We start from the raw sequence: 24,566 nt of genomic DNA, 5'->3' as shown, positions 1-24,566 counted from the left end.
ATGTGAATGCTAATCTATTGACAATTTTATAAATTATATGAATATTTTTTAAATTACGATAACATTTTTAAAGGTGTGAATACTTTTCAAATTACTTGATATTTTAAAATGTAAATAATTATTATTTTCTCATCACATTTTAAAAAATATTGGAAAGTATGTATACGTATATATGTTAATCTTAAGGTTTAAACAAAGAAAAATGGTGTCCCTGTAAATGGGTTGCGTGGTTGCCAGCTCATTCGAAGGTCCTTCAGGCGGAGCTAGCGCTCCGTGAAAATGAGCGACACATATTTGTACCTCAGTTGATGGGCAAGTTTTTGCTAGAAGATCGAGCCAAAACAACTCAGAGTGCATTTAAATTTAACAAGGCTCTGGTGGACATCACACGGGGAGTTCATGTGGACGCACACTTGCTACAACGGGTAGCTCAAAACAGGACGTGTGGGAGTAAGATATTGCCGGACAGGGTGCCCCGTAATGCTCCAGTTGTGTGAGGAGTAAGACGCGAAAGCGGCCGACACGACAGATTCATTGGGCTTAGTATCCACTTGCGTCGAGCATGCCTTGGAGTTGCTCATGTCAGTACTATCCAGCAGCTCGGACCGTAATACACCTGAGAGAGGAAGAAGCCGCGAACATCACCATGGACCTAGACACCCAAAAAATGGAGTGGAGCGAGATCTTTCAGGGCGAGGGCGGTGTGCAATAGGAGGCAAAGTGGCCTTGGTACCTATTCCATTAGAAACCACAGATTTTTAGGTCCAACACATGGCTCAAACTTCAAAGTGTTTCAACATGTAAAAAGGTGGTTCAAACTAAAATAAAGTCATGTTTTTCCTTACTTATGGTGTAGCTTCTTGTTTTATCACTTACAACATGTATACACTCCCGGAGCAACAAAAAATAAAAAATAAAATATACACTCATGACCGAATAACGCCGTTGCGTCAGCTAGCAAGCAAACGGTAGAAACAAAAACCATAATGTCTTCTTTTAAGGAAAACCAAACCCTAAGCATAAAAACTTTATTCTTATAAAATTGTCATATCATTTACTATTAGAGGAAGAATAAAGTCAGGAGCATCGACTCCCAAGTTTCAGACAAACTCGAACTAAAAAAATGTTTAGCTAGACTATCAACAACTAAATTGGCTTCTCTACTATAGTAAATAAGAGTACATATCTGATGGAAACCATATATTCAGTGGAAGCATGGAAACTTGATCATGTGCCGTTGGATAGGAAGTGTGTGGTGTGAGATGATAAGCTGTACAAACTGCAAAAACAACCCCGTAATCTTAATGTACCGTGGTACAACAACCTAACGGAAGCTGAGCCATCCCGTGCCTTAATCCATGGAGCTATCCCGATTCAATTTCCTTCCATCAACAACTAGGGTTAGGAGATCTGGAGATGGTGGCTTCGCCCAGCAAGACGCCCTCGTTCCGCGCACGGCCGGCGACCGGCGACCGGCGCGACTAATTCCTTTCCAGCGGCTGCCTTCTCTCCTCTCCGGCGGGTGGCCCACTGCGCCAACCCACCACGACGACCTCGTTCCCACAGGGCCGGCGACCGACCGGCGAGGCTAATTCTGCTGCGGCAGCTGGCTTCTCTCTCTCCGGCGGCTGGCGTACCGCGCCAATCCTCCTCTGAGCGCTCCCCATCGAATTGGTACTGGATCCCGTTCCGAAGGTATGAGAATTTCTATCACATTGTTCATCTTATATGATGTGCCATATTCTCTTCTAGTTGGGCTAGATTTACCAAGGAAATATAGAGGAAAAGGTCGTGGATTCTGGTTGTCTCCTTCAAGATTAGCCTTCTGAACAAGATCTACAAAGCCTTTTTCCTCAACTGAAGCAGTTTCAGTAGCCTCTCTGTAGATCTGAAAATAAGCATATCCAGAAAACTTTTTACACTAGATATAGCCATAACTGAGAGCAACCACGTACACAGTCGTTCATCACAAGAATCTGTCACCAACTGGAATGTAGAACACTTGAACTCTCAGTTTATGTGATGCAAAAAACACATATTTCCAGCATGCATAGTCCATGATCAAATAACTTATTATACACTGAAAAACTGGGCATACAAGATCAGTGTACACCCAAACCAAGATCCAACAAGTTCAGTTTAGATTTTCGTCTTGAGGAAGTTGGTAAAGTCTAATTCATCTGGTATGTAGTTGTTATATTAATGCAGCAACAGGTAGGTCCTATCTGAGATTAGGTATTCCTAACACTTGAATGTTCTTTCTAACAGTTTATTTTATTCCATGCTATTCCAGAAGACACATATTGACCGACTCCTATGATAATTTGCTTTCCACTTACAAACTGTATATCTTCTCTGTGCAGTAGCTATGGAATGCCACAGTGAACTGAGCAAGGCTCCACCTTTGACTATTTGCGATGTCCAGTCTGATGCAGAATCAGCCATCCACACTAGACCAAGTTCGGAAAATGTATTCACCACCCCGCAGAAAATGTACAGTGCACCATTCTGTGTAAGTACTTGTCTAACTAATATGTACATGCTTATAGTTTCTTGTATTCCAGCATTATAAATCCGTTGGGATTTTCGTGAAAATTTCAGCGCTCATCTTGTACTCCAGAGTGTGATGATGACATTAGGCCAGCCATAGGGATGACCTTTACAGATTTGAACGCAGCCAAGGATTTCTATGAAGCTTATGCACATCATGTTGGTTTTTCAGTACGTGTAGGACAACATAAGACAGCCAATGGTGTCATTACTCACAAGCGTTTCTACTGTGATCGTGAAGGTTTCCGCCAGGAGCAGAAAGGTAAGGAAAACTTGTTACTTGGCATTGGCAGTAAGAGGAAATATGAGAGGAAAATCGCTAGATGTGGGTGTGAGGCTAAACTTGCGGTCAAACGTACGGTTGATAATAGGTACATTGTGACTCTTTTCGAACAGGAGCACACACACACTTGTATCGCCAACTAAAAACAATTCATTAGATCAAACAGGAAAGTTAGCAAGCAAGCGAAAACTACATTATGGAACTGCCATAGAGCTAGCATCGGCACATCCTTGGCATACAGGTTCCTTCGTGTAGGTTTGGGGGGGTTTGAGCATGTTGGTTGTAAGAAGAGGGACTTGCAGAATTACCACCGAAACCTTAGGTGCCTCATCAAGTCATCGGATGCTCAAATGTTCGTTGACCAGCTTGCCAGAAAACATCTTGCAAATTCAGGCTTTTATTTTGATTATGTTCTTGATGATAAGGGTAGGCTGGTACATGTGTTCTGGGCGGATGCCACATGTAGGAAAAATTATGCTCTATTTGGAGAGCTTGTGTCCTTTGACTCGACATATAGCACCAATCAATATAACATGATATTCACTCCCTTTACTGGAATCAATCACCATAAGGCAAGTGTTTGTTTTGGTGCTGTAATGTTACACGATGAGAAGGCTGATTCCTATAAGTGGTTGTTCCGCACATTCTTGAAAGCTATGGGAGGGTCTGCACCTAGGTTTATAATAACCGAAGAATGTAGTAGCATGGACAATGCAATAAGGGAAGTTTTCCCAGCAGCCACACATAGGCTATGCATGTGGCATATTATGAATAAGATTCCGCAGAAGGTTGGCCCTGATTTGAATACCGATGAGGATTTCCATGAACGATTAGGTCGGTGTGTGTGGTCTTTTGAAACTCCTACCGAGTTTGAGGAACGATGGAAGGAAATTATGTCGGAGTATGGGCTGGAAGATGATGATTGGTTCAGTAAAAGGTTCAGCCTTCGAGAATCATGGATACCAGCTTACTTTAAAGAAATAGCTTTGTCAGGGCTTATGAGGACCACTTCAAGGTCAGAGAGTGCCAATTTTTTTCTCACGTATTATCGGTTACAAACATGCTTTGGTTGAGTTTTGGCTTCGATTTGACACAGTTTTGGAAGAACAACGTCATAAAGAGTTGCAAGAGGACCATCTTAGCCTACATACGATGCCTGTGTTGAAGACATCTTGGGCGATTGAAAAGCATGGCAGTGAGGTTTTCACGCATGAGGTATTTGAGGATTTTCAACATGAGTTGTTGATAGGGATCATTGCCTTGTTGAGATGATGGCACATGAAGGTGAGGTGAAAACAGTAACTATACGTGATGGTTATAAGAAACTAAGGGTGGTAACTTACAACACAACAACCATGGTAGGTTCTTGCACATGTAAGTTGTTTGAGACACATGGTATCCCGTGTCGTCATCTGATCCATGTCCTAAGAACCGCCCAGGTAAAGGAACTGCCAGAGCACTATGTACTCAAAAGGTTTAGAAAAGAGTGCAAAACAGAGCCAGTCTTTGATGAAGATGGCATTCTGTTGGAGGCCAATGAGAGCAGTTCAATTGATCCGGAGATACAAAAACTAGTTTCAAACACACGTGAGAAGATGGAAGAACTTTTAGTACAAGCGAAGCTTTCTCGGGTCGGCATACAATTCTTGAGAGATCACATTTTCGCACTTGGAGAGAAATGGTCTACTCTAGTTCCAGCGAAGAACAAACTCAAACAGAAGAATATGAGGAATTTCTAGGTTGTTCCATTCCAAGTGAGGTTGATATCCATCCTCCAAATGATATTCGTTCAAGGGGTAGAATAAAAAGACTGAGGGATACAGGGATAAGGGTGGAAAGAAAGGACAAAAAGAGAAGACCAAGAAAAAGGAAGTGCAGAAGACATGATTATGGTACATTCCTTTGGATTTAGTTTAGAGAATACTTCTAAAATTTTGCTTGCTAATAAATATAACGCACTAATGTATCTATATTTGTAGATTTGTTTTGAAATTCGTTTAAAAAAATTAGGTATAATTTCTTGCTATTTTTCCTAATGCCCTGACCAATTGAACTTTTTTGTTCCAGGTTGCTTGGTGGCACTACTGGCTTCTGCAAGTTATTAGGACTAATACACTATGGCATTGTGATGTTCTTATCTAGTGTACTGGAGCCATTAGCTATTGGCGCCAGACTTATGCAAGTTATGAGCTAGCTATGTGCTCTATGACTGATCGATGTATAAAGCTACAGATTTGCCATCAGTTAATGATGCTCTATTTTGTAACTTTGTACTGCAGTAAAGCATTATCTTAAGTGACTGAATAATATTGATGCTGCATAATGACACTGTGTGCAACTGGCCTGATTGCTTTAAGTTTATTATTTAGACAATGATTTCAATTGTTGGAATGTGTTGTGCGAAGTGCAGGTGTGTTCTGGAGCTGGGCAATGGTTTTGATTTTGTTTGACGAAAATGATCTGGGCAATGGTTGTGGCTGTTGTTTGTTCTACTTGGATTTACAAGGAACTGGGCAGACTTCAATATTATATTATGATTCTAATCTAAATGCTATTATAATATCAAATTAAGCTAGCTGTGCTATGGGGATCATATATGGAGAAGCACAGGCGTACGTGGGGACATGTGCAGACTTGTTGTAATACTTGCAGTCGGTAGGGGGTTATGTGTAAAATAGAATTGCTGGCAGCGGGCGTTTTCCTGCAAAACTGCATGTAGCAGTTATGGCTGAATCTAGTCCATAGATACAAGATCCAACAGCCTATGCTCAAGTTTTCATGCTTCCACTGAATATGTGGTTTCCACCTGATATTGTCTCAGTAAATAAAACTGACACTAGCAAAGTGTAAAGCCAGTTGATTGCATTTTGTTAAGGTCGATACATCAGGGCCCACATATGAATCGGAATTGGTTAACACCTCCAAAGCAAACATGCTATCAGACTCAATGATTATTTTACTGCACCCAATATTTGCTGCTAGAATCAATCCAGCTTAGTTGATTCAACATTGGAATCTTTAAAAAAAGTTGATTCAACATTAGAGAGGTAATTCCCAGGTTGCTGCTGCTATAAAATTTACATGGTTGTCCCTCGCCACAGCACCATTAACTCCCAATAAAGTTTTAGCATGAAATGACGCGTCGATATTAATTTTTACAGTCCCCTCACTTGGCTGTTTTTTCCACATGTGATCAATCTTACGAACTAGCTGGTTCGGTGTCGATAGAAATTTGTAGCTAACACCCGTATAGTCATGGCCGTATGATTTGGAGTCTGGATAGTATTTCCTTTTGTACTCTGTCATCTCTGCCATTAGATGTACCACATAGCCACCAGGATCAATTCAGCAACAGGTATGTCCCGCACAACTAAGTATAGATGGATAAGAGTTTCTGAGTTGACTGAGCCGAAGCGATCCTGTATAACAGTTGTTCGATCGATTAGGCCTAGTTCTGCCCATACATCCTTTGCCCGTGAACGGGTAAAGAGGCAGTGTTGGATATCTTCAAATACAATTTTACGTAAGGGATATTCGGGTATAAGAGGAATGTGTCTACCCGCCAGCACGCCCAAGCATGGTAGTATCCCTCTAGAATTTTCCATCCAAAATGCTTAATTTTTTCAAGGATTCGGAGCTGCCAAAGATCTTTCGAAATTGTGTTAATATTTGCACTCACTGGGCTATCTCCTCTCAAAAAATGATGCCCAAACAAGTGGTCAAGTTCCACATGGTAGGACGAACGGACAGAGAAGGTCCGAGATCTTGTGAAGTTTCAGGCCACGAAGTCTTCCATTGCCTCAACATGGAAAAAAAATTGCATAGTTCTATTGACATAAATTACGGAAAATACAGACTCAATGTGAATCTCATCCCACTGTCCCCGTGTGGGGGTCAATTATCTCTTCGACCTTACTCAACATTATCCCTCCTCTTGGTGTTATGATTTTTCTAGACTGTACTACAAGGGATCCAAGGGTCTTCCCAAATGTTTATGTGTGAATCTGATCCCACCCACCAAATGCATCCGCTTTTAAAGGTCTGAATTCCTGCAACAATGCTTTGCCATGTGAACGAGGAACCTTTCTGTGGGCATGCTTTTAGTATGTCACCATCTGGATAGTACTTAGCACTCAGCACTTGCGCACATAGAGAGTCGGGATTTTGGAGAAGTCACCAACACTGCTTTGCTAACATACCAAGATTAAAGTTGTGAAGGTCTCTAAACCCCATACCATCCTTCTTCTTTGGGACGCACATTTTCCACCGCGCATACCAGCGCATCTTCTTCTTTTCTTCTCCATCTCCCCGCTATCTCATCGGTAATTGACTTGCAAATCCCTTTAGGCAATTTAAAAACAGACATAACATACAATGAATTTCTTGAGCCACAGATTTCGATAATATTTCTTTACCTTGCACTGATAGAATTTTTTATTTCCAACCTTTTAGCCGTTGACAAGCTCTGTCAATTAGATGCTGAAAACTGTCACTTCTATCCACCACAAACATGGTGGGTCGGCCTAGGTACTTATCTAACAGAGTTCAGTTATTATCTCTAGTCTACCACAAATATCTTCCCTGACTAAAACACTAGTGTTAGGGCTAAAGAAAATGCTAGACTTAGCTGTACTTACACGCTGGCCTGAACTAGTAGAGTTTGTGTCCAAGAGACCAAGACCCTTTTAATGGTATCTGCATTATTATTTGTTGCTCTCAGCAAAATAAGGGAGTCAGCAGCAAAAAGAAGGTGGGAAATCGAAGGAGCATTCCTACATACTCGAATACCTTCAATTCCTCCAATGTCTTCCTCATGAGCCAGCAAACTGGAGAGGCCCTCAGAACAGATCAAGAAAAGATATGGGGGTAAAGGGTCCCCTTGTCACAAACCCCTCGTGGGTATAAACTCATCGGTCTCTGTATTATTGAATTTGATTCTATAACTCATAGAGGAGAAACACTCAATTATCATATCCACCCATTGTGACTGAAAACCCAGCTTTATTATCACTAGTTCTTGTTTCTTTGGAGAGCTTGACAACAATTGTTTGTTGAACTGGTTGTTGGCCTTGTAGCGCAGGAGTAGACCTGATCGCGCTCCGAGGAAAAATGGTTCAGAACCGCAGATTCCTCCTTAGATGGCATTGGTATTCATGAGGAAGGTGCTCGCTACCGTGTCATTTTCATCTGACGGATCGAAACGATCTCTAAAAGAGGATCATTCATTAATTAAAATCGGTGTTGTGCTTTTGGTAATCTAAGACATTGCGGCTATTGCTCCACGGTAATTAGTAAAAAAAACAGGGCTTTGTATGATAATAGGTGGCTCGGCTTTACTTTTTTAATCCGATTATTTCTGAATTGTTGCATGTGAAATGAAATTTCGACAAATAATTACATGCAAAACACTGTTTGTATGCACGTAATATGATTGAATGTTTCCATCTCATAGTATATCTGAGAACATCTGAAGCTGGAGGTTTGATCGGACGTGTTTTACATGGGTAATTAGAAAACAAAACTTCCCCGTCCCACGGCAAATTGCTCGGCTTTTATTTTGTCACCATAATCAAGATAAATTCTCTGCATCACAAGACAAACTTACTCGCATGCATAACATATTATTTCGTTGAATAAAAGTTTAATTCTATGGGAGTGGAGGGAGGATAGCTGAAGGAGGTGTTGTCATCGCCGCAACGTCTGCATATCTTTTGCAATCTAAGTTGCAATAATAGAGCTCGATGTGGCACGAATCAGGCTTTGCAAGGCAGCAGAAGGCCTTAGTCTTTTTTCTGTAGACGCACAGCCCGCCTGGTAAACTGATCTTACGATTATTCATGCCGTCGATGATTTGGCCTATGGAAAAACAGACAAACAATTACATCAGTATTATTTCGAATTGATTAACAAGAAGCACCAGATGGCACATGAACGGAAAAAAGGCAGTTGTCAAGCTACTTCCAGCAGAAATGCAAAATTAAATTATTACGTGTGTATACATAACCTGTGCGTGCAGATATATGTTGTAAAGATAGATTATCGGAGGTGAAGACGCCCTTTCGTATTGATGGCTTACCTTGTGTGGTAGTAGCAATGCATACGAGAAGAAGTAGAGACAGCCGGAGTGGTGCACGGATGGAAGTCGTGTACTTGGCCATCTAGATATTGTGATGCGACAGATTGACAAAAGAATATGTGTTCTAAGCAAAACTCCAAGATGATTTGTCCATGCACACATGTATATAATCCTGTATATGGAGAAGAACCAGAGAGAGGTCTAGGGATCACACCCTCCCTGCAAAAAGATTAGCAATAACTGCTATAATAATCACGTCCGGGCTGGATTTCAAGTTAATATTAGCTTGATTACCACCTTCTAATTATATGCGGGTTTCCTTCTAATTATAGACGATCTTGTCTTTTCAAACGACCAAATTGCAATCTGAATATTATCTGTACCGGACGGGAATTCAAGATCAGTTTGTCTAATTCACATCTAGATGTTTTTTAAGGATATCACATCTAAACCCCCACAAATATAATGCAGCAACAAGAAACAAAAAAAATCAGGAAAAAAAAAGACCATAAATAAAGTGGACATCAGCTTAGAAGGAAACCACATGCATCATTGGACTGACATGCGATTCTCCACTTCTCCGCTTCTCCACTTCTATTAAACAATCTAACAAGAATTTTCTTAAGTGCACCCCGCAATTACCCCCGGCACACCGGACGACTCATTTACCACCGCACGATTAGTCCCACAAATCTGAATCTAACAACCATCATTGATCTAATACCTCTATGGTGTGCACGTAGCAATTTCCATTGGCTATCCGTGCTTCTCCTGCAGAGAAATAGGGTGTGTTTGGTTCAAGTCCTGGGACACATTGGCCTGGCCTGGAAGCCTCCTGAGACGTGCCTGGTGGTGTTTGGTTTGTAACCTGAAATCTCAGACACATGCCTGGCCCGGTGGTCACCTGCTCTTGATTAGCCTGGCCAGTTCCGAGGCAACTTGTTTAGCCTGGTCCGGGCGGATGGAACCGGATGCCTGGGTTCCAGGCATCTTGTTTAGCCTGTACTTGATACATGCATGATGTACGCTCTGTTACATCACACCGGCAATCTATATTTTTTTAATGTTTAAACATTTCTCGCAGTCCAGGCTTCCAACCAAACAGCACATCCACACACATGCCTGGCCAGGCAAATTTCTTCTTTCTCCCAGGCCAACATTAGGCATTGATTTTTCCCAGGCATGAGGTCCAGGACTTGAACCAAGCACACCCATATTCCACCTACGCGCCCGACGCCCCTACAATCACGCAAATCTAATTGCTAACTTCTCCGCGATTGCATCTCTTCTAGCCCCTGCCTTCCCGCACCTATCGCCGCCACCCCTCGCTAAAATAAAACCCACACGCCCGACGGGCGACAACGCACGACCCTCCTCCCTCGAGCAGTGGCAGCGGAGCGGGGTGCAGGGTCTCAGCCAGGGCCGGCTCATAGGCCGGGGCAACGGGGCGACCGCCCTGGGCCCCTGGGAGGTAGGGGCCCCGGCCAGGTAAGACTACAATATACGTATTAGGTCCAGAAAAAGAAGAGGAAAAGAAAGAAAGCCCAAGCCCACCACGTAGCTAGCACTCACGGACCGAAGGAATCGATCGTTAGTTCACTACGCTGCTGCAGCACTCCATCGATCTCCTTTGCCTCAAAAAATAATTAAATCCATCGATCCCCTCCAGTCTCCTCGGCTCCTCCCCGAATTCTCCAATCCCAAAGAACAGCGCCGCCGCTCCAGTGCACTTCCAAATTCGAGGTGCCACTCCCGTGCATCCATTAATGGAAACCGATGGTACTATTCCCTTCCCCAATCATCTCTCATTGCATCCTCAACGTCCCGCATCAGAGATGGTACGTATCCCTCCTTCGCCTAATCAAGTAGTCTTTTCATTCACTGTTAAACATCCCGCCTCTCCGTCTTTAATTGCTCCATCTGACATCTGCAATTCTTCTCTTCCTAGTTCATACTCCTCTCTTGGCCTGTTCTTCAAAGCTTCATTGGATCCAGGGTTGAGAAGGGGGTACGGGGAATAACTGTTGCAGCCTTGCAAATCTTGGAAGCTACATCGACAATTCGACATCAAGCCATATGCCCATATTCAGGTGCTTTTGTTCCCTGTATTGATAGTTTTTCTGCAATTGTATGGGGATGTGTGTTCTAAAAACTGTTTATCAATAAGAAAAGAAAGTGAAAAGAAAAACACAAATGGTTCAAGTTGCTATCAGTTTTGACAAGGTTTTCATACTTAGAAGAGCGAGATGATGGTATCTTTGTGCCACTTAGAAGAGCGATCTTTTGTATTACCTCGGAGAAATCCAAAACCCGGATGATCATTCCCGGAGTGTCCAGCCATCCTGATGCAGCCGCGCATTTTCGGCTCTAACTTTTGCATACGAACTCCGATGGAGATGTTTTTTTATCAAAATCAACCGCTTCGACGAGACGCACAACTTTCATGTTGAAACCTTTTTCCATTTGAGGCCATCTTAATTGTGTTTCAAGCCATTCTTTAATCTGGTGTCAACATGAGCATCTCTGAACTTGTCATAACTTTTGCATCCGAGCTCCGTTTTAGACCATCTTCATACCCATCTTGATCTTCTTGAAGAGAGCCATCTCATGGTGACTTTCAGTAATAAGTTTGAATTAATCTTGACATAGCTTCAAACTACTCTTCATGATCATGCCACTTTTGAGCGTCAACAAGTTCTTTGGACCATCAATCTATGCTATGTACTGAATTGCTTTCGAAATACAATATATTCTAAACAAAATTGTCCACAAGGCCCCATTTTGCCGTCTCGCCCCAGGGCCCCGAATATGTATGGACCAGGCCTGGTCTCAGCCTATGTCAACAGGCGGCGTGGTCCCTCTCCTCCATCGAGTAGCGGTGGTGGCACGGGACGCAGCGGGCTCGGCCTTCGTCGTCGGCGGCGGGGTTCCTCTCCTCCCCCGACCATCGGCGGCAGCACCGAACGCAACAGTCGGCCAGGGACACGACGATGCGTGCAAGGCGCGGCGGCGAAGCTGATTTGCCACAACACCACCATCAACGAGCATCCTAGCAACCGGCGATCCGTTAATATGACCTTTGATGTACAATGGCTTCAAGTGTTTCACCGGTTCTTTTGGCTTCTCGAAGATAGAGTTCTTAGGACCAAAATCCAGCTGGGCCACATCCTCTTCTTCACCTATAGCACGAAACTCGACACGTAAGTAATACACCATATTAATATCCATACCTTCCTGAGCCGGCGTAGATTCGTAATCCACCATCTCATCTCCCTGCTACCTCTTGAGCACTGCGTTGGTTTTCCCTTGAAGAGGAAAGGGTGATGCAGCAAAGTAGCGTAAGTATTTCCCTCAGTTTTTGAGAACCAAGGTATCAATCCAGTAGGAGGCCACGCACAAGTCCTCGCACCTACACAGACAAATATAAACCTCGCAACCAACGCAATAAAGGGGTTGTCAATCCCTTCACGGTCACTTACGAAAGTGAGATCTGATAAGATAATATTTTTGGTATTTTTATGATAAAGACTAAAAGTAAAGAAAGAAAAATAAACGGCGCCCGAAATAGCTTGTTGTCGGGAGATTAATATGATGGAGAATAGACCCGGGGGCCATAGGTTTCACTAGTGGCTTCTCTCGAGAGCATAAGTATTACGGTGGGTGAACAAATTACTTTTGAGCAATTGATAGAATTGAGCATAGTTATGAGAATATCTAAGTATGATCATGTATATAGGCATCACGTCCGCGACAAGTAGACCAACTCCTGCCTGCATCTACTACTATTACTCCACACATCGACCGCTATCCAGCATGCATCTAGAGTATTAAGTTCAAAAGAACAGAGTAACGCTTTAAGTAAGATGACATGATGTAGAGGGATAAACTCATGCAATATGATATAAACCCCATCTTGTTATCCTCGATGGCAACAATACAATACGTGCCTTGCTGCCCCTACTGTCACTGGGAAAGGACACCGCAAGATTGAACCCAAAGCTAAGCACTTCTCGCATTGCAAGAAAGATCAATCTAGTAGGCCAAACCAAACTGATAATTCGAAGAGACTTGCAAAGATAACCAATCATACATAAAAGAATTCAGAGAAGATTCAAATATTGTTCATAGATAAACTTGATCATAAACCCACAATTCATCGGTCTCAACAAACACACCGCAAAAGAAGATTACATCGAATAGATCTCCACGAGAATCGTGGAGAACTTTGTATTGAGATCCAAAGAGAGAGAAGAAGCCATCTAGCTAATAACTATGGACCCGAAGGTCTGAGGTAAACTACTCACACATCATCGGAGAGGCTATGGTGTTGATGTAGAAGCCCTCCGTGATCAATGCCCCCTCCGGCAGGACGCCGGAAAAGGCCCCAAGATGGGATCTCACGGGTACAGAAGGTTGCGGCGGTGGAATTAGGTTTTCGTGGATGCTTCTGTTGGTTTGGGGGTACGTAGGTATATATAGGAGGAAGAAGTACGTCGGCGGAGCAACGTGGGCCCCACGAGGGTGGAGGGCGCGCCTAGGGGCGGGGGTAGGCGCGCCCCCTACCTCGTGCCTTCCTGGTAGCTTTCTTGACGTAGGGTCCAAGTCCTCTGGATCACGTTCGTTCCAAAAATCACGTTCCCGAAGGTTCCATTCCGTTTGGACTCCGTTTGATATTCTTTTTCTGCGAAACTCTGAAATAGGCAAAAAACAACAATTCTGGGCTGGGCCTCCGGTTAATAGGATAGTCCCAAAAATAATATAAAAGTGTATAATAAAGCCCATTATTCATCCAAAACAGAATATAACATAGCATGAAGCAATCAAAAATTATAGATACGTTGGAGACGTATCAAGCATCCCCAAGCTTAATTCCTACTCGCCCTCGAGTAGGTAAATGATAAAAACAGAATTTTTGATGCGGAATGCTACTTGACATAATTTCAATGTAATTCTCTTAATTGTGGTATGAATATTCAGATCCGAAAGATTCAAGGCAAAAGTTTAATATTGACATAAAAATAATAATACTTCAAGCATACTAACTAAGCAATTATGTCTTCTCAAAATAACATGGCCAAAGAAAGTTATCCCTACAAAATCATATAGTCTGGCTATGCTCTATCTTCACCACACAAAGTATTTAAATCATGCACAACCCCGATGACAAGCCAAGCAATTGTTTCATACTTTTGGTGTTCTCAAACTTTTTCAATCTTCACGCAATACATGAGCGTGAGCCATGGATATAGCACTATATGTGGAATAGAATGGTGGTTGTGGAGAAGAAAAAAAGGGAGAAGATAGTCTCACATCAACTAGGCGTATCAACGGGCTATGAAGATGCCCATCAATAGATATCAATGTGAGTGAGTAGGGATTGCCATGCAACGGATGCACTAGAGCTATAAGTATATGAAAGATCAACAAAAGAAACTAAGTGGGTGTGCATCCAACTCGCTTGCTCACGAAGACCTAGGGCATTTTGAGGAAGCCCATCATTGGAATATACAAGCCAAGTTCTATAATGAAAAATTCCCACTAGTATATGAAAGTGATATCATAGGAGACTCTCTATCATGAAGATCATGGTGCTACTTTGAAGCACAAGTGTGGTAAAAGGATAGTAACATTGTCCCTTCTCTCTTTTTCTCTCATTTTTTTATTTGGGCCTTTTCTCTTTTTTTAGTCCGGAGTCTCATCCCGACTTGTGGGGGAATCATAGTCTCCATCATCCTTTCCTCACTTGGGACAATGCTCTAAAAATGATGATCACCACACTTTTATTTACTTACAACTCAACAATTACAACTCAATACTTAGAACAAAATATGACTCTATGTGAATGCCTCCGGCGGTGTACCGGGATATGCAATGAATAAAGAGTGACATGTATGAAAGAATTATGAACGGTGGCTTTGCCACAAATACAATGTCAACTACATGATCATGGAAAGCAATATGACAATGATGGAGCGTGTCATAGTAAACGGAACGGTGGTAAGTTGCATGGCAATATATCTCGGAATGGCTATGGAAATGCCATGATAGGTAGGTATGGTGGCTGTTTTGAGGAAGGTATATGGTGGGTGTATGATACCGGCGAAAAGTGCACAGTATTAGAGAGGCTAGCAATGGTGGAAGGAAGAAAGTGCGTATAATCCATGGACTCAACATTAGTCATAAAGAACTCATATACTTATTGCAAAAATCTACAAGTTATCAAAGCAAAGTATTACGCGCATGCTCCTAGGGGGATAGATTGGTAGGAAAAGACCATCGCTCATCCCCGACCGCCACTCATAAGGAAGACAATCAATAAATAAATCATGCTCCGACTTCATCACATAACGGTTCACCATACGTGCATGCTACGGGAATCACAAACTTTAACACAAGTATTCCTCAAATTCAAAACTACTCACTAGCATGACTCTAATATTACCATCTTCATATCTCAAAACAATTATCAAGTATCAAACTTCTCATAGTATTCAACACACTCTTAAGAATTTTTTTACTAATCTTGAATGCCTATCATAATTAAAGCAAATTACCACGCTGTTTTGTAGGACTCTCAAAATAATATAAGTGAAGCATGAGATAACAATAGTTTCTATAAAACAAATCCACCACCGTGCTCTAAAAGATATAAGTGAAGCACTAGAGCAAAAACTATGTAACTCAAAAGATATAAGTGAAGCACATAGAGTATTCTAACAAATTCCGAATCATGTGTGTCTCTATCAAAAGGTGTGTACAGCAAGGATGATTATGGTAACCTAACAAATAAAGACTCAAATAATACAAGACGCTCCAAGCAAAACACATATCATGTGGTGAATAAAAATATAGCTCCAAGTAAAGTTGCCGATGGAAGTAGACGAAAGAGGGGATGCCTTCCGGGGCATCCCCAAGCTTTGGCTTTTAGGTGTCCTTAGATTATATTGGGGTGCCATGGGCATCCCCAAGCTTAGACTCTTGCGACTCCTTGTTCCATAATCCATCAAATCTTTTACCCAAAACTTGAAAACTTCACAACACAAAACTTAACAGAAAATCTCGTGAGCTCTGTTAGCGAAAGAAAACAAAACACCACTTCAAGGTACTGTAATGAACTCATTATTTCTTTATATTTGTGTTAAAACTACTGTATTCTAACTTCTCTATGGTTTATAAACTATTTTACTAGCCATAGATTCATCAAAATAAGCAAACAACACACGAAAAACAGAATCTGTCAAAAACAGAACAGTCTGTAGTAATCTGTAACTAACGCAAACTTCTGGAACTCAAAAAATTCAGCCAAAATAGGACGACCTAGACAATTTGTTTATTGATCAGAAGCAATTGGAATCAATATTTATCACATTATGGTGATTTTTTACAATTGTTTTCATGAACAGAAAGTTTCTGGATTTTTCAGCAAGATCAAATAACTATTATCCAAGAAGATCCTATAGGTTTCACTTGGCACAAACACTAATTAAAACATAAAAACACATCTAACCAGAGGCTAGATCAAATATTTATTCCTAAACAGAAGCAAAAAGCAAAAAACTAAAAATAAAATTGGGTTGCCTCCCAACAAGCGCTATCGTTTAACGCCCCTAGCTAGGCATAAAAGCAAGGATAGATCTAGGTATTGCCATCTTTGGTAGGCAATCCATAAGTGTCTCTCATAATAGATTCATAAGGTAATTTTATTTTCTTTCTAGGGAAGTGTTCCATGACTTTGCTTAACGGAAATTGGAATCTAATATTCCCTTCCTTCATATCAATAATTGCACCAATCGTTCTAAGGAAAGGTCTACCAAGAATAATAGGACATGAAGGATTGCAATCTATATCAAGGACAATAAAATCTAGGGGCACATAATTACTATTTGCAACAATAAGAACATCATTAATTCTTCCCATAGGTTTCTTAATAGTGGAATCCGCAAGGTGCAAGTTTAAAGAACAATCATCAAAATCACGGAAACCTAGCAAATCACATAAAGTTTTTGGAATCGTGGAAACACTAGCACCCAAATCACACATAGCATAGCATTCATGATCTTTAATTTTAATTTTAATAGTAGGTTCCCACTCATCATAAAGTTTTCTAGGGATAGAAACTTCCAACTCAAGTTTTTCTTCATAAGATTGCATCAAAGCATCAACAATATGTTTGGTAAAGGCTTTATTTTGACTATAAGCATGTGGAGAATTTAGCACGGATTGCAACAAGGAAATACAATCTATCAAAGAGCAATTATCATAATTAAATTCCTTGAAATCCATAATAGTGGGTTCATTAATATCTAGAATTTTGATCTCTTCACTCCCACTTTTACCAATTTTTGCATCAAGATCTAGAAACTCCGAATTTTTGGAACGCCTTCTAGGTAAAGGTGGATCATATTCAGTTCCATCATTATCAAGTTTCATATTGCAAAACAAAGATTTAATAGGGGACACGTCGATAACTTTTAGATCTTCATCTTTATTTTCATGGAAACTAGAAGAACACGCTTTCACAAAACAATCTTTCTTAGCACGCATCCTAGCGGTTCTTTCTTTGCACTCATCAATGGAAATTCTCATGGCCTTGAGAGACTCATTGATATCATGCTTAGGTGGAATAGATCTAAGTTTCAAGGAATCAACATCAAGAGAAATTCTATCAACGTTCCTAGCCAATTCATCAACTTTAAGCAATTTTTCTTCAAGCAAAGCATTGAAATTCTTTTGCGAATTCATAAATTCTTTAACACTAGTCTCAAATTAAGAAGGCATCTTATTAAAATTTCCATAAGAATTTGTAGGAATTATCATAATTATTAGAGGAATTACTAGGATACAGTCTATGATTAAAGTTTCCTCTATATGCGTTGTTACCAAAATTATTCCTACCAACAAAATTCACATCCATAGATTCATTATTATTCTCAATAAAAGTAGACAAAGGCATATCATTAGGATCAGAAGAAACACTTTTAGTAGCAAATAATTTCATAAGTTCATCCATCTTTCCACTCAAAACATTAATTTCTTCTATCGCATGCACTTTTTTATTAGTAGATCTTTCGGTGTGCCATTGAGAATAATTAACCATAATATTATCTAGGAGTTTAGTAGCTTCTCCTAAAGTGATTTCCAGAAAAGTGCCTCCCGCGGCCGAATCTAAAAGATTTCTAGAAGCAAAATTCAATCCGGCATAAATTTTTTATATAATCATCCAAAGATTTAAACCATGTGTAGGGCAATTACGTATCATTAATTTCATCCTCTCCCAAGCTTGTGCAACATGTTCATGATCAAGTTGCTTAAAATTCATAATATCGTTTCTAAGAGAGATGATCTTAGCGGGAGGAAAATACTTAGAGATAAAAGCATCTTTGCACTTATTCCAAGAATCAATACTATTTTTAGGCAAAGATGAAAACCAAGCTTTAGCGCGATCTCTAAGCGAAAAAGGAAATAGCTTCAATTTAACAGTATCATTGTCCACATCTTTCTTCTTTTGCATATCACACAAATCAACGAAGCTATTTAGATGGGTAGCGGCATCTTCACTAGGAAGGCCGATGAATTGATCTTTCATGACAAGATTCAATAAGGCAGTATTGATTTCACAAGATTCAGTATCGGTAAGAGGAGCAATCGGAGTGCTAAGAAAATCATTGTTGTTGGTATTGGTAAAGTCACACAATTTGGTATTATCTTGAGCCATCGTGACAAGCAAGCAATCCAACACACGAGCAAACAAGAAGCGAGCAAAAAAAAGGCAAACGGAAAAGAGAGAGGGCGAATAAAACGGCAAGGGTGAAGTGGGGGAGAGGAAAATGAGAGGCAAATGGAAAATAATGTAATGCGGGAGATAAGAGTTTGTGATGGGTACTTGGTATGTTGACTTTTGCGTAGACTCCCCGACAACGGCACCAGAAATCCTTCTTGCTACCTCTTGAGCACTGCGTTGGTTTTCCCTTGAAGAGGAAAGGGTGATGCAGCAAAGTAGCGTAAGTATTTCCCTCATTTTTTGAGAACCAAGGTATCAATCCAGTAGGAGGCCACGCACAAGTCCCTCGCACCTACACAAACAAATATAAACCTCGCAACCAACGCAATAAAGGGGTTGTCAATCCCTTCACGGTCACTTACGAAAGTGAGATCTGATAGATATGATAAGATAATATTTTTGGTATTTTTATGATAAAGACTAAAAGTAAAGAAAGCAAAATAAACGGCGCCAGAAATAGCTTGTTGTCGGGAGATTAATATGATGGAGAATAGACCCGGGGGCCATAGGTTTCACTAGTGGCTTCTCTCGAGAGCATAAGTATTACGGTGGGTGAACAAATTACTGTTGAGCAATTGATAGAATTGAGCATAGTTATGAGAATATCTAGGTATGATCATGTATATAGGCATCACGTCCGCGACAAGTAGACCGACTCCTGCCTGCATCTACTACTATTACTCCACACATCGACCGCTATCCAGCATGCATCTAGAGTATTAAGTTCAAAAGAACAGAGTAACGCTTTAAGTAAGATGACATGATGTAGAGGGATAAACTCATGCAATATGATATAAACCCCATCTTGTTATCCTCGATGGCAACAATACAATACGTGCCTTGCTGCCCCTACTGTCACTGGGAAAGGACACCGCAAGATTGAACCCAAAGCTAAGCACTTCTCGCATTGCAAGAAAGATCAATCTAGTAGGCCAAACCAAACTGATAATTCGAAGAGACTTGCAAAGATAACCAATCATACATAAAAGAATTCAGAGAAGATTCAAATATTGTTCATAGATAAACTTGATCATAAACCCACAATTCATCGGTCTCAACAAACACACCGCAAAAGAAGATTACATCGAATAGATCTCCACGAGAATCGTGGAGAACTTTGTATTGAGATCCAAAGAGAGAGAAGAAGCCATCTAGCTAATAACTATGGACCCGAAGGTCTGAGGTAAACTACTCACACATCATCGGAGAGGCTATGGTGTTGATGTAGAAGCCCTCTGTGATCAATGCCCCCTCCGGCAGGACGCCGGAAAAGGCCCCAAGATGGGATCTCACGGGTATAGAAGGTTGCGGCGGTGGAATTAGGTTTTCGTGGATGCTTCTATTGGTTTGGGGGTACGTAGGTATATATAGGAGGAAGAAGTACGTCGGCGGAGCAACGTGGGCCCCACGAGGGTGGAGGGCGCGCCTAGGGGGGGGGGTAGGCGCGCCCCCTACCTCGTGCCTTCCTGGTAGCTTTCTTGACGTAGGGTCCAAGTCCTCTGGATCACGTTCGTTCCAAAAATCACGTTCCCGAAGGTTCCATTCCGTTTGGACTCCGTTTGATATTCTTTTTCTGCGAAACTCTGAAATAGGCAAAAAACAGCAATTCTGGGCTGGGCCTCCGGTTAATAGGTTAGTCCCAAAAATAATATAAAAGTGTATAATAAAGCCCATTATTCATCCAAAACAGAATATAACATAGCATGAAGCAATAAAAAATTATAGATACGTTGGAGACGTATCACTCCCCCTCCCCCTCCCCCTCCCCCTCCCGAGCCGCCCCCCGCGTGGGCGACCGGGAGGCCCCCAGATCCCGTCAGCCGGACCTCCCCCACTCCTCCTCCTCCCTCGCCGCCGCCCAAGGGCGCGGCCAGGCGAAGCCTTGCCGTCGCCGGCGATGGCGGGTACTCGGGCCATCTCGCTCGGGTGGGGTTGGCGCGGGCCGGCGCCCCCGGGCCGGAGCGTGGTGGCGGTCCGGACGCCACGACGGGTGGTGGCAGCGCCTCGGCGACTTCGCTTCCCCGCGGCAGGAGGCCTCGCGATCTGGTGCGTTGCGGCCGCCAGGGACGGCGGCGGCGTGACCGGATCGGTTCGCGGCGGCGCGACCGGATCTATGCCCAAGTGTGGGCCTTGATCACTGGTCTGCCGTCGGCACGGTGGCGGGTGCGACTCGTCGGCAGCTGGGCAGATCCGCCGGGATTCTACCCTTGTTTGGTCCTTGACAGTGCGGGCAACTCCGGGGGAAACCCTAGATCTCCTTGGAATCGAGCGATGGTGGCGCTTTTGCATCGTAGTCCCTCTTTAGGGCATTGTTTTGGAGTTTACTCCGGTTGAAGGGACCAGCGACGTCGGCGGCGCACGTCTGGTGGAGCAACTGCCGATGAAAATCGCGCCGACTACGGTCATGGCGGACGATGGAGGCGTCTTTGATGTCGTCTCCTTGTCGAGGCATCGTCGTTGCAGTCTGCGTCATCAGGCTCGGGATGCTCTGGGGAAAACCCTAGATCTGGGTCTTTCGGATCGGACGATGATGGTGTTTTATCGCTTTCCCTCCTGGGGGCATCGTTTTGGAGTAAGTGATGGTTGGGGGGATGGTGGAGCGGTGCTTCATCTCATACATTGATGGCGACGAATATCGGCGGCATGGCGCTGTGGAGGCTCGGTGTCTGATGCACGGAGATGGACTCGCGCAGGAGGAGGTTGCTATCTGGCGTCATGGTGACGTCGATGGCAGAGTGGCCAGACAAGGTAGAAGCCCCAATATGATCTGAAGACGGACCTGTGGAAGATGGCGGCGACGACACACGAGTGCGTCTGACCGGATTGTGTCCCAGACCCGGTATGTGGCTCGGCTGGGGCTTCCGGCTTTTGATGTTAGGCTTAGGTGAGTAGTCTGGGTAGTGGCCCAGCTAGCACCCCTTCATCATTTGGACAGGAGTAGCGGCAGATGTTGCCAAGATGGTGGATTCAGGCATATTGTTGTAATACTTTGTAAGGTCCTCGAGAATAATCAATGAAGTGGCCGTATGCATCTCCCAGATGCAGAGGCCGGGGGTCATCCTCCTTTTCTCAAAAAAAAAATCTTCATCTCCCAATGTGTATATTGGGCTTAAAGTTCCCTCAATTGAAAGGGATGTTTCAGGTGGTGTGGACGATGTAATAGGGGTCGCATCATCCTCTTTTGATGGTTAAGGTGTTGCTGCAGCTAATGTAGAAGCATCTGTGTTTTGTTTTTGTTTAGGCCTCCACACTTGTTTTGTGAGTGCCATGGGCCGAATTTCACTTAACAATTCGTCCCTTTGCCTCTCCTCTTTGTGCTCTACCTTCTCGTGGTTCCTCATGCGTTGTAATCTCCTTTTCATGGTCTTGGTTAAACCGGGAGGACACCACTTAGGTTGAGCATATTTGGGATCCCTATGTTTGGCCCTGCTTGTGCTAGCCTCATGATCATTAGCCATGGAACCCCGTTGAACAATAAGAATATCACCATTAGAATTAGCCGGATTACCAACAATCGGCTTTGTGATCTCCTTTTGCTTGTCGCATTTTGAAATTTCCACATTAGGTGACTGAACACGCCACACTTTTTTATTGACCTTGCTTGGAGAAATTTTTGTTGGCTGATTAGCAACATGGATCGAATGGCCTTGTGTGGGATAATAAAGCCTCTCACGAGCAGGCCTTCTAGGTGCTGCCCACCCCATACGAAAAGCATAAGGAGCCATTGGGGGCTGCCCCCATCCTCCATTGAAATCTCCCATGTAATATGGCGCATAGGGGGGTTTTGACATCCATGGTGTCGGTGCCCATGACCCATATGGCCTTGCATGGCGTCGAAACTCTTGCTCTGGAGGCGATCTGGAATGCTTTGAATGTGATGGCCGATTAGAGCTAGAACCGGCCGCTTGACTTGCATATTTGGATAGAAACATATCAAAAGTTGGCTTGATTCTCTTGTGCTTAGTTTCATTCTTTTTCCACTTGCCAACTTCTAAATTCTTGGGCTTGATCAATTTAACATGAGTATCCTCTTGTACTTGTGGTTGCCCCCTGAGTGTAGCATTTTTTATAGTGATCTTCAACACTTCCTTGCCATCGGGTTGCTTCTCAAGCACAATCTTTCTTCCCAAGACCTTGTCGCCCTCCTTGCTATTCTTGGGTTCACCAATAACAACATTATCTTTATTAGCGAATTCGGCTATGTTAGGCCGAATTAACATTTTCTTCCCTTCCAAGTCTATGGTGTTTATCGGGAAGGGTTGTTTATCAACTTGCATCTCAGCAAAATTCAATCATCCGTCATTAATGGCCGATTGTATCTGTCGTCAAAAACATTGCAATCGTTAGTAGCATGAGAAAATGAATTGTGGTACTTGCAATAAGCACACCGTTTCAGCTCCTCAAACGGCGGTATGGTGTGTGATATTCTAATCATCTTATCTTGCAAGAGGGCGTCAATTTTTTTATCACACTTAGATATATCAAAAGTAAACTTCATCTCCTCATCACGATTCTTGCGAATCGGCTTAAGAGCATTGCATGTATAGGGTCTGGCCTTTGAGGACCAAACAAATTCAGTAGTATAAACATCAACTTCATCGTTCGAATTATCATCATCGTGTTCAACCATATGCATTCTAGGACGATCGGTTGTAGACCTATGAATCTCTTTACTTTGATTCTCTTGAGCCAAAGCTTTTTGTAAGACTTGATTAATGCTCAAAAACTTGTAACTTTCTAGCCTCTCTTTAATGTGAGTTTTCAAACCATTAAGAACAAGATCTGCCAAGTCTCTCTCAGTTATCACTAAGCTATAACATTGATTTTTTATATCTCTAAATCTTTTGACATAATCGGTGACCGATTCATCATGTTTTTGCCTAACCGATGTAAGATGTGACAACTAGCTCATTATCACCGTTATAAAAGTGATCATGAAACTTTTGCTCTAATTGCAACCATAAGAGAATTGAGCCTTGTGATAAAGCAGCAAACCATGAAAATGCGGTACCAGTTAAAGACAAGGGAAATAAACGCACTTTCAACTCTTCTGTGGAACCTGCTTGACCCAACTTTGCTAGATACTGACTCACATGCTCCCAAGTTGTTTTCGTACCCTCACCACTATATTTAACAAAATCAGGAACCTTATAACCTTGAGGGTAAGAAATTGCATCGAAGTGTTCAGGATAAGGCTTTTGGTACACACGACTCTTTACTTTCGGCTCGTTTCCGAAAGTTTCTAGAAACATCTTATGCAAATCCTCCCTTAATTTAGCTAAAATTGGATCCGAGGTAGATGAAGATGTTTGTGGCAATGACATAGGAGCAACCTGAGTACTAGCTAGTGGTGCAACTTGTGGGATGGGTGCCAAACCATAATTCGGAGGAAGACCAAACATGCTTGCGCCTATGGGTGGTGTGACAAAGTGATTCGGCGTTGACGGTGAATTGGGCACACTCATAATAGGATTAGGATATGCAGGTGCAGCCACAAGCTGGTTGGTTTGACTAGGGTAAACATTCAACGGCATACTATATTATTGTTGTATAGGAGGTGCCGATGAAATAGTTAAAGTTAGACTAGGGTTTTCAGATACACCAACAGTACCACTAGATGACGCAGGCATATTTTTCTTAGTATTTGCCATAAAAGAATTGTACGCCATCACATTACCCTTACCAACAAGACTTTCAATCACAGCCACTTGCTCTGGAGAAAAAACTTTACTCACAGTGATTACATCTTATTCGTCAATGAGGGGAGGAAAATTGACGTTTCCAACCGGAGTGATGTTGCCTTGACGGTCCTTCTTGAAACTTGCAAGAAACGCCACCAAATCCTCCTCCTCGTGCTTCTTCTTGAGCGCTTCAAA

At 42.4% G+C, this 24,566-nt stretch overlaps 1 protein-coding gene and 1 long non-coding RNA gene across 2 annotated transcripts; one reads left to right on the top strand and one right to left on the bottom strand.

Annotated features, from left to right (window-relative positions):
- Positions 1-1,329: 1,329 nt before the first annotated feature.
- LOC109743351 (uncharacterized) lies at positions 1,330-5,156 on the top strand. The gene is made up of 6 exons (XM_073503770.1): positions 1,330-1,695; positions 2,364-2,512; positions 2,602-2,812; positions 3,668-3,848; positions 3,930-4,725; positions 4,901-5,156. The coding sequence occupies exons 2-5, from the start codon at positions 2,369-2,371 to the stop codon at positions 3,949-3,951; spliced, it is 558 nt and encodes a 185-aa protein (XP_073359871.1). The 5' UTR covers positions 1,330-1,695; positions 2,364-2,368; the 3' UTR covers positions 3,952-4,725; positions 4,901-5,156.
- A 3,227-nt stretch (positions 5,157-8,383) lies between these two features.
- On the bottom strand, positions 8,384-9,659 carry LOC120969346 (uncharacterized). Its single transcript, XR_005763483.3, has 2 exons — positions 8,910-9,659; positions 8,384-8,689 (listed from the first exon to the last, which is right to left on the bottom strand). It is a non-coding gene; the product is annotated as an uncharacterized lncRNA (long non-coding RNA).
- Positions 9,660-24,566: the final 14,907 nt, after the last annotated feature.

This window comes from Aegilops tauschii, chromosome 7 (assembly GCF_002575655.3).
Source record: "Aegilops tauschii subsp. strangulata cultivar AL8/78 chromosome 7, Aet v6.0, whole genome shotgun sequence".
Lineage (NCBI taxonomy): Eukaryota > Viridiplantae > Streptophyta > Magnoliopsida > Poales > Poaceae > Aegilops > Aegilops tauschii.
Note: the sequence above shows the minus strand (reverse complement) of the source record. Positions and strands in the feature narration are given on the sequence as shown.

What these genes read in the sequence shown, in the direction of transcription:
- LOC109743351 (XM_073503770.1), top strand. Translation starts at nt 2,369, where the DNA reads ATGGAATGCCACAGTGAACTGAGCAAGGCTCCACCTTTGACTATTTGC. An exon ending in TGTACAGTGCACCATTCTGT is followed by an intron (nt 2,513 to 2,601) that starts GTAAGTACTTGT and finishes TGAAAATTTCAG; the next exon opens with CGCTCATCTTGTACTCCAGA. An exon ending in TTTCCGCCAGGAGCAGAAAG is followed by an intron (nt 2,813 to 3,667) that starts GTAAGGAAAACT and finishes ATGAACGATTAG; the next exon opens with GTCGGTGTGTGTGGTCTTTT.